The sequence below is a fragment of the Chiloscyllium plagiosum genome, chromosome 3 (assembly GCF_004010195.1).
Source record: "Chiloscyllium plagiosum isolate BGI_BamShark_2017 chromosome 3, ASM401019v2, whole genome shotgun sequence".
NCBI classification, from domain to species: Eukaryota; Metazoa; Chordata; class Chondrichthyes; order Orectolobiformes; family Hemiscylliidae; genus Chiloscyllium; species Chiloscyllium plagiosum.
In genome coordinates this window covers 101,014,177-101,029,100 of record NC_057712.1, presented here as the reverse complement: position 1 = coordinate 101,029,100, position 14,924 = coordinate 101,014,177, and the positions used below count along the sequence as shown (strand labels likewise).

General features: G+C 39.6%; 1 protein-coding gene across 2 annotated transcripts in view; it reads left to right on the top strand.

The window, feature by feature from the left end:
- The first annotated feature begins 1,609 nt into the window (after positions 1-1,609).
- ttk (ttk protein kinase) overlaps positions 1,610-14,924 on the top strand; it is a 43,979-nt gene continuing 30,664 nt past the window's right edge. The window contains exons 1-7 of one of the 2 annotated variants that reach the window (XM_043686959.1): positions 1,610-1,750; positions 5,346-5,474; positions 5,842-6,067; positions 9,384-9,490; positions 9,588-9,737; positions 10,598-10,715; positions 12,530-12,620. In XM_043686959.1, the coding sequence (XP_043542894.1) occupies positions 5,348-5,474; positions 5,842-6,067; positions 9,384-9,490; positions 9,588-9,737; positions 10,598-10,715; positions 12,530-12,620 (819 nt within the window). In that variant the 5' untranslated portion in view covers positions 1,610-1,750; positions 5,346-5,347. Of the gene's footprint in view, positions 1,862-5,345; positions 5,475-5,841; positions 6,068-9,383; positions 9,491-9,587; positions 9,738-10,597; positions 10,716-12,529; positions 12,621-14,924 lie in introns of both variants that reach the window. The other variant, XM_043686958.1, reaches the window with a different exon arrangement.

Genomic DNA, 14,924 nt, shown 5'->3' with positions numbered 1-14,924 from the left:
AAAGAGACAGGCATAGCTGGGGCCCATACAGGTGCCCATGGCTACGCCTTTGGTCTGGAGGAAGTGGGAGGATTCGAAGGCGAAATTGTTAAGGGTGAGGACCAGTTTGGCCAAACGAATGAGAGTGGAGGTGGACATCGGGAGAGGAAGAAACGGAGGGCTTGGAGGCCCTGGTCATGGCGGATGGAGATGTAGAGGGATTGGATATCCACGGTGAAGATGAGGCGTTGGGGGCCGGAGAAACGGAAGTCTTGGAGGAGGTGGAGGCGTGGGTGGTGTCTCAAAAGTATGTGGGGAGTTCCTGGACTGGGGGGATAGGACAGTGTCGAGGTAGGGAAAAATTAGTTCAGTTGGGCAGGAGCATGCTGAGATAATGGGTCAGCCAGAGTGGTCAGGCTTGTGGATCTTGGGAAGGAGGTAGAACCTGGCAGTGCGGGGTTCCCGGAATATGAGGTTGGAAGCTGTGGGTGGGAGAACTCCTGAGCGGATGAGGTTCTGTATGGTCTGGGATATGATGGTTTGGTGATGGGGAGTGGGGTCATGGTCGAGGGGGCAGTAGAAAGAGGTGTCCTCGAGTTGGCGTATGGCTTCAGCGGTGTAGAGGTCAGTGCGCCAGACTACCACTCCGCCCCCTTTATCTGCTGGCTTGATGGTGAGGTCAGGATTGGAGGGCTGCGTGTTGAGGGTGAGAGGTTGGAGTGGGGGAGGGAGGTAGACAGGTTAAGGTGGTTAATGTCCCGGTGGCAGTTGGAAATGAAGAGGTTGAGGGCGGTAATAGGCCAGCGCGGGGTGTCCAGGTGGATGCAGTGTGTTGGAGGTGGGCGGGAGTTCTGATTGTGAAAGTAATCTCGGAGGCGGAGGAAGAGGAAGAGTTGTTTTTACCTAGGACACAGCTACTTCCCACCAGTAAGAAAAATGTTAATTGTTCTCTCCACAGTTGCCACCACTTTTGCTGAATATCTCCTATCCTTTTTGTTTTTATTTCAGAATTCAATTGATTCGTTCAGGTGGTGCAGTAGAGGAGCTTGAAAAGAGTGGAGACAATGAATATATATACTTGCTAACAAAGAGGACAGATTTGAGAATTTTGCATTTCAGACATCTCATTGAAATTTATTCAATACATGTAGTGCATGACTTGGTGTACCCATTTCTAAAATTTTCTAAACCTTTCCACCCCACCCCAGTATTTTGTTTTCTGCTACTAATGCTGCAACAGAATTAGCGACCTCGAAGTAAAAAACGGAAAAAAAGTAAATGAACAGGCCTGAATACAAACCATTATACTACAGCGCGATCGACCAATTCAGGGGTGTCCGTTTCTAAAGCGCGAACTTTTAAAACATGAGTTAGCTGTGACGCACGAGAACGGAACCATCGCGTTAACGAAGAGGCGACTCCTTGCGTGATTTCTGCACTTGTTTGGCCCGACGCATGCGTCCCTCGATTCGCAACCACGGCGTCCCAGGCAACGGCTCAGGAGTCCCGCCCCTTCCACGTTCACAACTGCCCAATGGGGCGGTCGGCCTGTTTAATTGACGGGAGCAATGGCCGCAACCCCTCACTGCAAGCCTTCCTCGGTCGTCGGCAGTGGGGGGGGGGGGGGGAGAAAGGCAGCCAGCAACCAATCAGAATCTCCTACCGTCCGTTCAGCCAATCCAGCCACGGTTTGTTGGATGGTGCGGGAATTTTGAATGTGGGTCGGTTGGTCGTGGCTGCGTTTGTTGTTAAAGCGGTGGCTCTGAACTCGGTAAGTGCGGCCGCTTGTTGTGGATTTGTTCGGGATGCAGATTTAACCGGTCGAATCCCACTTTCGAGACGGAGGCATGACATCGGACCGAGTAACCAAATAAAAATAATGGTGCATTTCTTTCCATTTTTTTACCCTCTCGCCCCACCCCCTGTCTAAATGCTCCTGAAACATGCAACGCTTTGGTCAAGCGGTTATGTGTAATGTTGGTTAAATATCTTGCGAACGTCCTTTTACTACAATAATGTACTCTGTAAAGATAACGCTGTCACTTGAGAATGCTGCAGTCCCTTATCCAGGCGATGCCCAGCCTCAGGGAGTGGGTGAAGGCTGCTGGTTTGTTTGGAACCAGGTGAGGTGATGAAACATCCTGAAGTACCACCGAGCACATCATTTGATGACTCCGTTTTCTCCTGCATCACCTCCTCTTCCCTGCCTGCGCGCTTCGACCTCGGATCTTGTCCTTCCCTTCTTTCCAATTTAGAGCCTTAGCTTTTTTTTTAGCTGAGTGCTCTGATCCATTAGACATGCCCTTAAGTTTTATGCCCTACATTTGTGGGTTTCATTCTATAAACCGTGGGTGTTGGTAGCGTTCCTTAAGCTTAAAAGCTCGAAGACGTTTGAGAAAGTGCCATGTCAAGGTTTATAGTGTAAAATTAGGGTTCGTGATATGTGTGTGTTTTGGGGGGGTGGGGTAACATTTGCACGAATCACTGATTGGTTGTTCAATCAGAAACAAAGTTCGGTGTAAATAGGCCGGTTTTGGGTTGATAGGATGTGACGATCTCCTGTAGGGATCCGTATTGGGCCTCAATTATTAACAATGTTTTCTGATTAATGATGAAAAGAGTGAATATGCACTTGCTAAATTTGCTGAGAATACCAAGGTCGATAGGAAACCAACTAGGAGAAAGTGAGGACTGCAGATGCTGGGGATCAGAGCTGAAAAATGTGTTGCTGGAAAAGCGCAGCAGGTCAGGCAGCATCCAGGGAGCAGGAGAATTGATGTTTCGGGCATAAGCCCTTCTTCAGGAATCCTTCTTCAGATTCCTGAAGAAGGGCTTATGTCCGAAACATCGATTCTCCTGCTCCCTGGATGCTGCTTGACCTGCTGCGCTTTTCCAGCAACACATTTTTCAGTGATAGGAAACCAAGTTGTATGTGATGAGAATTTGTTCACTTGGACAGGACAAACAGAAAAGCAATGTATTAAAAGAAAATTGTAGAACTTCGGAGATACAGAAAGTTCTTTTTCTTGTTTCGCGAGCCTTTAAAATATGTGTGTAGGGAGAGCATGTGATAGGACGTCAAATGCAAAGTTATTCACAACAGAAATTGCTAGAAAAGACCTGGCAGTATCAGTGGGGGAGATAAATCAAAGTTAACCCTTCAGATCGGGTGACCCTCAACTTCGAAAGTATTGTACATTGCAAGGTGAAAGTAATCTAAGAAGTAGGTGTTTTGCTATAGTTGTGTAGAGTATGGATGAGATCACATTTGGAATACAGTACTGGGTACCGTTTGGTTTCCTTTTTATTATTTGAGAAATGGTGCAGTTTGAAGGTTCATATGACTGATACTTTGCAGGGACATAATATTATTCATTATGGCAGTTAGTGAAATCTAAGCAAAAAGTAAAGCTCAGTAATTCTAGAATTAAAAGTCTAATATTGATTGTGAGATCGTTGTTAATTGTTGTAAAGATCCAGCTAATGTTTACTAATCTTTTTTTAGAGAAGGACAAGTGCCATCCTTACCTGGTCTGGCCTACATGTGACTCCAGACCTACAGCAATGTGGTTGACTTGTAACTGCCCTCTGAAATGGCCAAGCAAGCCATTCCATTATATGAGCTGCTACAAGGTTTCCAAAAATGGAGTGAACTGGCACACTACTATTGATCTAGGCACCAGAAATGACAGCAGCACTCAATCCTGTTAACATTGCAGATTTTCTCCTACCAACGTATGGGAGCTGTCTGGTAGAGTAGTCAAACAATAGCTTAACATAGTCATTCCTTACACACCACAGATGACACCATCCCTATTCCTGTCCCACTGGCAAGACAGACCTAGCAGAAGTGGTGGTACACAGGTATACAATCCGGACTGAGTTGTTTTTGGAGATTTCAGTTGTTGCTGAACCTCTCAAAATCAGTTGTCCTCATATCAAATATGGACAATGAAACCTCTTGCTGACTATTACACCAATTCCTCCCAAGCTACTCACCATCCTGACTTGACCATAATCAGATCAGGTGAACTTTTTTTTTAATAGTGGAGCAGGCTGGAGGCACCTATTCATGTATTTATTTGTATATTTGTCCTTCTCTAACCCTAGTTGATTAAACCCTGGTTGATTTGCTTGGGATTTTTCTGACTTTTTGCTGTTTCATTGGCTTTTTAATTTATATTCTTTGGTTTCTGATCTGTGAAGTTATATATAATTCACTTTGCAGATCTTTCATTTTTACATGTTCCACTTCTTGACTTATCTTCCTGATTTCTTTCAAACAATTTTTTTTGATGTTTGTAACAAATCATATCTTACAAACCCAAAGTTTCCCATATCTGTCTTGTTTCTGCTTTCAGTGTTGCATTTCTTGTGGCTTATCCAGCAATTGCACTTTTTTTCTACTTTGCGCAGTGGAGCTTCTGAAACCTCATCCTTTTTCCTTCAGCTGAGCTTTTATTTCCTAATGCCATCACCTCAGGCCTGAGTATTCAAATCAATGTCTAACAACGTATTTCACTAATCACCAATATATGCAAATATAATCCTTTCTTTTAAGCAAGGTGAGAGAGAAAAGGAAGAACAACAGATCTATCTGCCTGCCATCAGTAATAGGGAAAATGCAGAAATATATCATAACTTATGTGACATCTGGATACTTTGACTCTGCCCAATCCTACTGTTACTTTTCCTGTGAATTTATGAAAAGAAAATAATGTTTGACAAATCTGTTGGAGTTTTTTGAGGATGCAGCTGGCAGAATAGATAAGCTGGAATCAGTGGCTGTAGTTTGTTTCAATTGGCAGTCGCCTTTCAACAAGGTCCCACACAGGTTAGTGATCAAAATTGGAAGTAAAGGGTTGAGAGCAAGTTCTGTTCTCAAGTTCGTTTACAAATTGATTTGTATGCAAGTTGGAACAGCATGCAGCATGATACAAAATAGCCATTTGTAAATACAGGAAACTTTGCAAGTTGCATCTTTAAAATTACACCCCTGAATAGGATCACATTTGCAGGTATGAGTGTTCTTATGTTGGATGCTCATGAAATTCTTGTGCAGCTCGATGGGGTGGATTCAGTCAGGATGTTTTCCCTGGCTGTAGAGAGGTCTGGAACCACGGGACAAATCCGAATAAGAAGCAGACCATTTTGGGCTTCACTCAAAGGGTCATGAATCTTAGAATTCTCTACTCTAGAGTGCTGTAGAAACTCAATCTGAGGCTATATTCCAGTCAGAAATTAAATATATTTCTATGATGTGGTCTGTCTAAAAAATAAAATTGCTAATGGGATGTTATGTTTTTAAAGTATTGATGAACTTCTAAGTACAGTACTTTTGTGTTTCTCACCTTTTTTGTTTGCAGTGATGGAGGAGAATATGAATGAGTCAAGGATGCGATTGGCTCGCCTTACAAACCGATTAGCATACCTTCGAACAAAACAGGAGGAAGCAAACAAAACTGAAGAGCTGAAATGTAACTCTGATGTTACAGGTATGGCGTAGTACATTTTTCAATTTTTTGAATTAGTTTATATCCTTAACCCGAAAAGTCTTGAAATGCTAATTGAAATTAATTACTTTTCACAACCTACTCCTGTTTTATTATAGATGTTTTAGATTCTTAAAACTAAACCTGGTTAGGTTTGAGGAACTTCCAAAAGTAAGAGGCAGTTTAGGAAGTGAATCAAAAACTTTTTCTTCAGAGTAAAGGGGATGCTTATTTAGGGTGCAAAAAGTATAAGTAGCTTAAAATACTGAATTGACCAAAACATTTTTGCTAGTGTGATTATATCCTCTTTCCCCATATTTTAATTTTTGCTAGGAATGCTTATCTTGTACTTATTCTGCTTTTACAATAGATCACACTGCTACTATCAGGCAAATTATGGCTGATGGAAACTTTCCAGAAGACTGGTTTGTCTACCTTCAAAAAGTGGAAAACTTGGGTGATCCTCAAACTAACGAAACCCTATTGAACAGGCTTATAGACCTCTACAATGACACAGTTGCTGCCCTATCGGTTGAGAAGCATTATACAAATGAATGCTATGCTCGTATCTTGACACGTTTTGCAGAACTTAAAGTGTACGTATCTTTTTATCCTCCTGTTTTACAATAAAAGTATTTGGGTGCAAGTATTTGAGTTTTCTTTGCTACAGAATGCAATTTCTAATATGAACAAATTCAAGTTTGTCCTTTTGAAGAAACATTTCTGGCAAAGAGCAATTCATACACAGAATGATAAAATTGTTTGTTCTTTAATTTGAATTCACATTGAGGTTGAGAGCACTTACATGACATGTTGACTTGTTTTCCATCTAAAGTTTTAGAGTTAAGTTGTATACTTGTATACTAAGGTGTTACATGCCTTCTGTTCAGTGATGCACGATGTGGTTGCTACTTATGGGGCTGTGGTATAACCTAATATTGTTGAGTGATGCAAGTTAGCTTCTGATTTAAGTCTGTTAATCACTGGATTCAATATCACAATCTAGAAACGGAAATAATCTATAAATGACAGTAAACCTTGATGTCTGCCAGCTACTGGTTGTATGTGGCACATAAATGGCACAAATCATGGCAATTGACATTTAGTTTAACTGAATGCATGATTTCATCAGAGAATTAAATGCCAAAGTTATAACATTTTGACATCTGTGTAGTGATCCCTTCAGGAAAGAATACACCTTGTATATATTTTGATATCTCAAAGGTAAGAGAGGGGCAAGAGTGGACATTGGACCACTGGAAGTTGAGGCTGGAGAAGTGGTAATGCGGAACAGAGAAATGGTGGAGGAGCTAAATAGGTACTGTGTATCATTTTTCATAGCAGAATACACCAACGGCGTACTAAAACCTCTGGGGGCAGAAGTGAGAGTAGTGCTCATCACTTGAGGAGAAAGTGCTGGGAAGCTGAAAGCTCAAAGGCAGATAAATATTCCTGGACCAGATGGACTACAACCCAGAATTTAGCAGGAGATAGCTGAAGAGATTATAGAAGCATTGATAATGAACTTTCGGGAATCACTGGTCCTCTTCTAGTCCTCTTGAAATAATGCTAACATTGCATTTGCCTTCCTAACTGCTAAATGAACCTCCATCAAACCTGAAGGGAATCCTGAACTGGGACTCCTAAGTCTCTTTGTGCTCCAGATTTCTGGAAAATGGTGAGAGTAACACTCCTGTTTAAGAAGGGAGGGAGGCAGAAGATGGAAACAATAGGCTGGTTAGCCTGAACTTGGTTGTTGATAAAAATTTTAGAGTCCATTATTTAGGATGAGATTGCAGAGTACTTGGAAGTGCATGGTAAAATAGGGTGGAGTCAGTGCAGTTTTGCCAAGGGGAGGCCATACCTTGCAAATTTGTTAGAATTCTTTGAGGAGGTAATGAGCAAGTTAGACAAATGAGATCCAGTGGGCATGATATATTTGAATTTCCAGAAGACTGACAAGGTGCTGCACATAAGATAAGAGCCCATGATGTTAGGGACAAGGTAGAAGATTGGCTGACTGGCAGAAGGCAAAAAGGGGGGGATAAAGGGGTCTTTTTCAGGATGCTAGCCAGTGATTAGTGGAATTCCATAGGGGTCAGTGTTGGGACCACACCTTTTCATGTGTATGTTAACGATCTGAATGTAGGAACTGAGGGCATTGTTGCTAATATTGCAGATGACACAAAGATAAGTGGAGTGACAACTAGCGTTGAGTTAGCAGGAAGGCTATAGAAAGGCTTGGACAGGCTAGGAGAAGAGCAACGATGTGCCAGGTGGAATACAATGTGGAAAAATGTGAGATTATGCACTTTGATAGAAAGAATAGAGGTGTAGACTATTTTCTAAATGGGAAAAGGCTTCAGAAATCTGGAACACAAAGAGACTTGGGAGTCCCAGTTCAAGATTCCCTTCAGGTTTGATGGAGGTTCATTTGGCAGTTAGGAAGGCAACTGCAATGTTAGCATTATTTCAAGAGGACTAGAATGCTAGAACAGCTGTACCGCGAAGGCTGTAAAGGCTCTAGTTGGACTGCATTTGGAATATTGTGAACGGCTTTGGGCCCTGTATTTAAGGAAGGACATACTGGCACAGGAAGGGCTTTAGAGAATGTTTACAAGAATGATCCCAAAGATGTAGGGCTTATTATGAGGTTATAACTGGGTCTGTATTGTATGGAGTTTCGAATGAAGAAGAGGAGATCTTATTGAAACTTACAGGATCTGTGAGGCCTAGATAGAGTGGATATAGAGAAGATGGTTTCACTAGTAGGCCAGACTAGGATTAGTAAAGGGATGACCCTTTAGAACTGATTGAGGAATTTCTTCAGCCAGCGGGTAGTAACTTGTGGAACTCATTGTTACAAAAGATGATTGAGGCCAAATCATTGAGTATACTTAAGATTGAGATAGATAGATTCTTGATTAGTAAGGGGATCAACGGTTATGGGGCGAAGGGATGAAAAATGGGGTTGAGAAACATATCAGCAATAATTGAATTGCAGAACAGACTCGATGGGCCAAATGACCAAATTCTGCTCCTATAAGTTGTGGTGTTATGGCGTATCTTAGATTTGTAGATTGTTTCAAAAAGCTATTTTGGTAGTTAACTTGGAATATTCTATGTCACTGTTGTATGAGCTTCCTTTTTTAAATATAAAAATGAACAGTTAATGATTTCCTGATTAAGGAATGCTGAATTATCTTGACCTGTCTTTTTCTACATTAGCGATATCATGCTCAATTGTGTGATTATAACTGCTGAACAATTATATCCAATGGTACAGTGCACTGATAGCTACATTAATAAGAAAATTTAAAATAATCAAAGTTAAAAATTGCACAACACCAAGTTATAGTCCAACAGGTTTAATTGGAAGCACTAGCTTTCAGAGCGCTGCTCCTTCATCAGATGGTTGTGTCCCAATGAAGGACCGCCTGATGAAGGTGCAGCACTCTGAAAGCTAGTGCTTCCAATAACCTGGTGTTGTGCGATTTTTAACTTTGTACACCCCAGTCCAACACTGGCATCTCCAAATCATCAAATAATCAAGTTTGTAAAATGAGTCATACTTGTCAGAAGCACCATACATTCATGTACTAGAGCCACTTTTCTGTAAAAGAAACAAAGGAATATTTTCCACTCTTCTGTTTTGAACTACTAGGATTTTGGGGAGCTGAGTGTTTTTCTTTACTTTCTCCATGCCAGTGTCTCAGCCAATCAGCTGAATTGCTAACCAGTTGGTAGAATTTTTGCGATTGTTTAAATTGTTGTCATTTGAAATTGGTTGACCCAATTGAATGCAAGTTCAAAAACCTTTGGCACCATATCTCCTTGCCACAATATTCAAACTTCTTATGTTTATATCTTTAAGAAGGCTACAATGTAATTCTAATGACTTGTCATCCTCAGTTTTGTAGATGCAGATGAAGCACAGGAGCAATTCAACTTGGCTAGAGTGAACTGCAAGAGATTTGCCTTTGTACACATAGCATGTGCACAATTTGAGCTTAATCGAGGTTTGTATAAGGTGTATTCCAATTTTATTATTGAAATCCTTTAATACAGTGCTGTTCTATATTTGTGGAAAACAAGTATGTTGTTAACTTTGAACAGGATCTGTAAGGAAATGCAGAAACATTCTTCAGAAAGCACTGGATATCAAAGCAAAGCCCATCGTGCTCTTGGAGGTTGCTTTTCAAAATTTAAATCAGGGAAATAAGCAGCTCTTATTACCTGAAGATGGAGATCAAGAAAATCTACCTGGTGAGTAAGTACTTAGAAATGGCTGTTTAGGGAGCAGGAATTTGGGAGAGGGAAAGTTTTTTTTAAAAAGAAAAGGAACTGAGACATAGTGTAATATAAATAGCTTCTAATTTATATTAAATGTTACACTACATTTTATGAGAGATAAATAGGAAGTGTTCTGAGCAATTTGTCTGTATAATTATCCACAATTACTTACTAGTAAAAATATTACATTGCTGTTCAATTCAAATCTATAAACACTCGAATTCTAGAATTTTACAAACCTGAGGACAAAATGCCATAGTTATGTAGTTCACAATATCATCTGAAGCTAATCGTACGTGAGCTTGGAAACCATGGAGAAAGAAAGAACTTGTGAGACATTGTTTTAGGTTAAAGTGGAAAAACGAAATGTATTTGCATTGGCCTTTGTGTATACATATGTGTGTGTGTCTTTTGATAAAATGGGAACTTGTTGCCTTAAGATTTTTTTATCTTAAACATACCAGGAATTTCAAGCTGGTACCAGTAAGAGTTACCATGAGACGTTGATTGTCATAAAAACCCATCTGATTCACTATCCTTTAGAGAGAAATTTATCACCCTAACCTAGTCTAGTCTAGACTGACAGCACCATGGTTGACTCTTAATTATCTTCAGTTCTGACAATAAATTCCACATCCATTGTAAGAATTCATGCAGTTGTAGGCTAGAAGATTAATTTGTTATTAAAACTTCTGCATATTGCATATATTTTGGGAAGGTTAAAAATCCTGATAGCTGAGTTAACATGGAATATGACTCCTTTAGTCCCTCTGACCAAAATATGTAAGCATATTTATATGCTTTTAACTTTATATTTTTCCCTCTTTCGCTAGTGACAATGTGTAAAACAATACCAAGTGTTTTATCAACCGACATTGTTTCATTGAACAAGAACAGAAAAAACAGCGATAGTTCTGAAGAATTCCAAATTGATGCTGTTTCATCTTTCAGGTGAACTAGACTTTCATTTTTGTTTTTAGAAGCGGATTGGAACTTTGGATTTTACATGAAAAGTCCAGTGGGCTTGACGTAACTGTTGAGGTCTTCATCTATTATGGACCAGATCAAACCCCCTCAAAGGAAATAGTTGAAACTTATTTTAAAGGCAATCCCTGCTGTTGTGTTCCTGATGCAATTTGATTGGTCAAACTCCTAGACTTGAAGCAAAACATACTTTATTCATACACTGCAGTTAAAATACAAACCGAAGAAAGAAGGATTGGAATAACTGAGTTCTATTACAAAATATAACAGAATAATAGATGATTTAACTACTAAACAGCAACTATTCCAAAATTTAACATGATAAAACGCTCTTGGCAAAGGCAAATTTAGAAAAAAAAGATTGTTTTTTTTTCTTGATGTTATTTCCTCCTGGACTGGAAAATTACACATGAGACTGAGCGAACTCAAGCATTTTGATGTCGCAAGGACAGATGTATTGAAGCTTCCTAACCCCAACAGCTATTGAAAGCTAAACTAAAATCCCGATTCTGTGGGAGTTTGGCCCCACCTGTTCAGGTTGCTTCTGTTGTTTTAACTTTTTAAAAAAAAAATTATCAAGGCTCATGTAAGCTGCTTAAGCATAAGAAGCTGTGACTGTGAATGAGTCTGCCATATGGGTTGATAATATCGAAGTGAGAAGGACCTTTGCTTTAGCAATTATCATACAGGTTCAAGGTTTTTATGGAAGAAAGCCGCAAAATAGAAGAGTGAAGTGAATCGAGCAATGTGCTACCTGAAACAGTTCAAGTGATAGTTTTAATAGGTATATAGTGGTAAAACACATTTCAATGACACAGAGGATGAGGAAAGAGGTTTTATTCAGAGCATGTCAGCTACTTGAGGCTGAATTATGTAACAGAACTTCAAACATAATAATAACTGGATTAGAAAATCTAAAATTGATATTTAGTGAATAAGATTAGAGAGGTAAATGTGTGGTTGCAAGATTGTGTAGCTGAAATAGGTTTCAATTTAGATCAGCAATAGTGGAGAATATCGGAATTTATCACAATCTATATTTACCTGAACTGTGCTGGGGTGATGTTCTGGTGAGCTGGGGAGAGGGGTTAAATTAAGTCACACTTGCTCATCAGTAACTCACTCACCGATGCTCCATTTGCATTCCGCTGGGACTATGTAACTCCTGACTTCTTTGCAGTCTAGATCCACGTATAAACAAAACAGCTGAATTCCACAGATGAGATGAGAGCCACTTCACCTTGTCACAAACCATGATTACACTGGATTCCATTCAAAACTGGTTTAACATAACTTCCTTATGTTATATTCTATCCCTCTATCAATACAACCTAGTATTTGCTTTTTTTTTATGATCTTGCTAATCTCTGGTGCATGCCATTATAATATCATTGCAAATATAGAAACTGTTTTTGATTCTGAATTATTAGTATAAGTGTTGAACAGCTATTGTCCTAACTCTGATCCTTGTGGAGTACCATGTTCCTGCTTCCTTCTCAATATCTCTAGTAAATTCCTGACAACAGATGTTAAGAAAACTGGTCTATAATTTCACTTGTTTTCATTCTGCTTTTAACTAGCTGATTAAAATATTGTGCAGGTAAAACTTAATGACGCAATAGCTTCATTATGGGTAGTTTTTGCTGAACTCTGAATTAAGTCCTTAATATTAATTAAGGTTTACTGCCTCTTACAAAAGGTTAGTACTATTCTGCGCTATTTTGAGTTTTCATTCATTTTACCTAGGCTCATGTCACCAATTATTACTTTCTCTCATTCAGGGCTGACATGAGCAACTTGGCCAGAGAGAATGATGTATCACTCCCGGAGCAGATAACTGTCAAGAAGCTGAAAAGCAGTGCTAATAGCCAGGTAGAAGATTCCCCGTAAAAATCTTAATATATTGCTAGTCATATTGCTGACTGTTAATTATATAATAATTGTTGAATTGTATTCAAGTGTTGGGTCCTCTTTTGAGCCCCATGAAGAATAGACAATCTGAAAATGGCTTTTGGGATAGCAGCTGCATGCCTGCAATATGTAACTTTGTAAATTATTGCATATAAAAATTGGCTCCTGTTCTATTCAGAGCTGAAAATGTGTTGCTGGAAAAGCGCAGCAGGTCAGGCAGCATCCAAGGAGCAGGAGAATCGACGTTTTGGGCAGGAGTCCTTCTTCAGGAATGCCTGAAACGTCGATTCTCCTGCTCCTTGAATGCTGCCTGACCTGCGCTTTTCCAGCAACACATTTTCAGCTCTTGATCTCCAGCATCTGCAGTCCTCACTTTCTCCTGTTCTATTCACCTGGTTTTCTGGAAAATGTGGTAGCAAGTGATGATATTGAGGAGATTTTCCTAGGGTGGGGGGAGTCCAAAACTAGATTTAAGGTGAGGAGAAAGATTTAAAAGGGACTGAAGGGACAACTTCTTTAAGAGGTTGATGTGTATATGGAGCGAGCTACCAGAGGAAGTGGTGAAGGCAGATATGATTAAAACGTTGCAAAGGCATCTGGATGGATCTATGAATAGGAAAGGTTTAGATGGATATGGATTAAATGCTGGTAAATGGGAACAGGTCAGATTGGGAATGCCAGCGTGGATAAGTTCGACTATTATGAGGTCTGTTTCTGTGCTGTATGACTCTCACTATTAATCTATTTGGGCAGATGACCCAACAGCTTATTCATGGAAGTAGTTTTTCAGGAATGTCTTGGAAGAGGAAAACAAGGGAGTATACTCCAAGCACGTGGCTTAGGAAATTAAAAGCAAGGCCATCAATGTTGGAGCAATTAAAATCTGAGATATTCTAGCTTGAATTAAATGAGCTAAACTATGTGATAGTTGTGGGGCAGGAGAAACTTCTGGAAGTAAGGAGGGGTGAATAAATGGAAGGATTTGATAACAAAGACAACATTTTAAAAAATGTATTGATAATGCTTGACTAAGAACCAATACAGGTCAGCCAGTGTAACAGTGTTCAAGGGTTAGAACCTACAGTGGCTTATGACATCGGCACCAGAGTTTTGGATGAACTTCACATTTGAATAATTAAAAAGAAGTGAGACAGCCTTTTATGGTAGAAATCATTAAGAAAATTAGTGTGTTCTTATGTTGCATAAAATAATTAATGGGAATTAATGACAATATTGACAACTAAGTGCTTTGTACCTTAACTGCTCATTATTTTGTGAAAGTTCGGAGGAACTAAATGCACCATTGCTGAATCATGGTAACTTGGCTGACTGTAATACATGACAGAACTATTGCATCCAAAAACCAACTGTCCAGACTAGGATGTTGCATATTTCTGCTAGTCCAATGAATGATCTGATAATTGTAGCCCATGCAGGGAAAGCTCCTGGTAAGTATTAACAATTGATTGAAATCCATTATGATGGCCACAAACTGAGATCTATAGACTGACTGACTAGAGTGGGTAGTATGGTACCACAGTGCAAGCATTGATAGTGTGTCTGGAATTTAGTCTTGCCTTAGAAAATAATCTTGTGCGAGGGAAAAAGCCTTTGCTGATACAAGAACTTGCGGTAACAAATAAAAGTGAAAGTACAAGCCGTAGCTTGCATGAATTAGAAATGATAACGATCAGAGAATAGCATTAGAACTGAATCAGAAACAGAAGTCCTTTCAAAATTAAGGTTTGGTAGATGGCAGTAAACCGGAGTATAAAAATAGGGAAATAAAGGGAATTAAATATGTAGACAGAGTTTGGCGTTTAGTCTGAGGTACTTGATGCAGCCAGTCTTTTCATAGAAGTGTACTTACAAAGTCCTTGCAAATTTGATTTGAAACTAAAGAAGGCTAATTGTGGGTGGTATTGAAGACTAACTGGGTGATACTTGGTGAATGTAGAAAATTGATTGATCTTGCTGGCTTGAAATAATAATTGGCGAGAAAAAAAATTCATGTTCAATGGATGGGCGCAAGTCATCAAATGTCTATTCTAATTTCCCAAAAATCATTTAATAAAGTGCCATATTTCCAGGTAGTGCATTCCATACCCCAACAACTTGCTGTGTGAAGAAGTTTTTTCTTTACTGTGTTTTGTTTGCACATCACTTTAAATCTATGCATTCCTGTATTTTCTTTTACAAACGGGAACAGCTTCTTCCTATTTACTCTGCCCAGCCTGCTTATGATTTTGGAAACCTCTGTCAAGT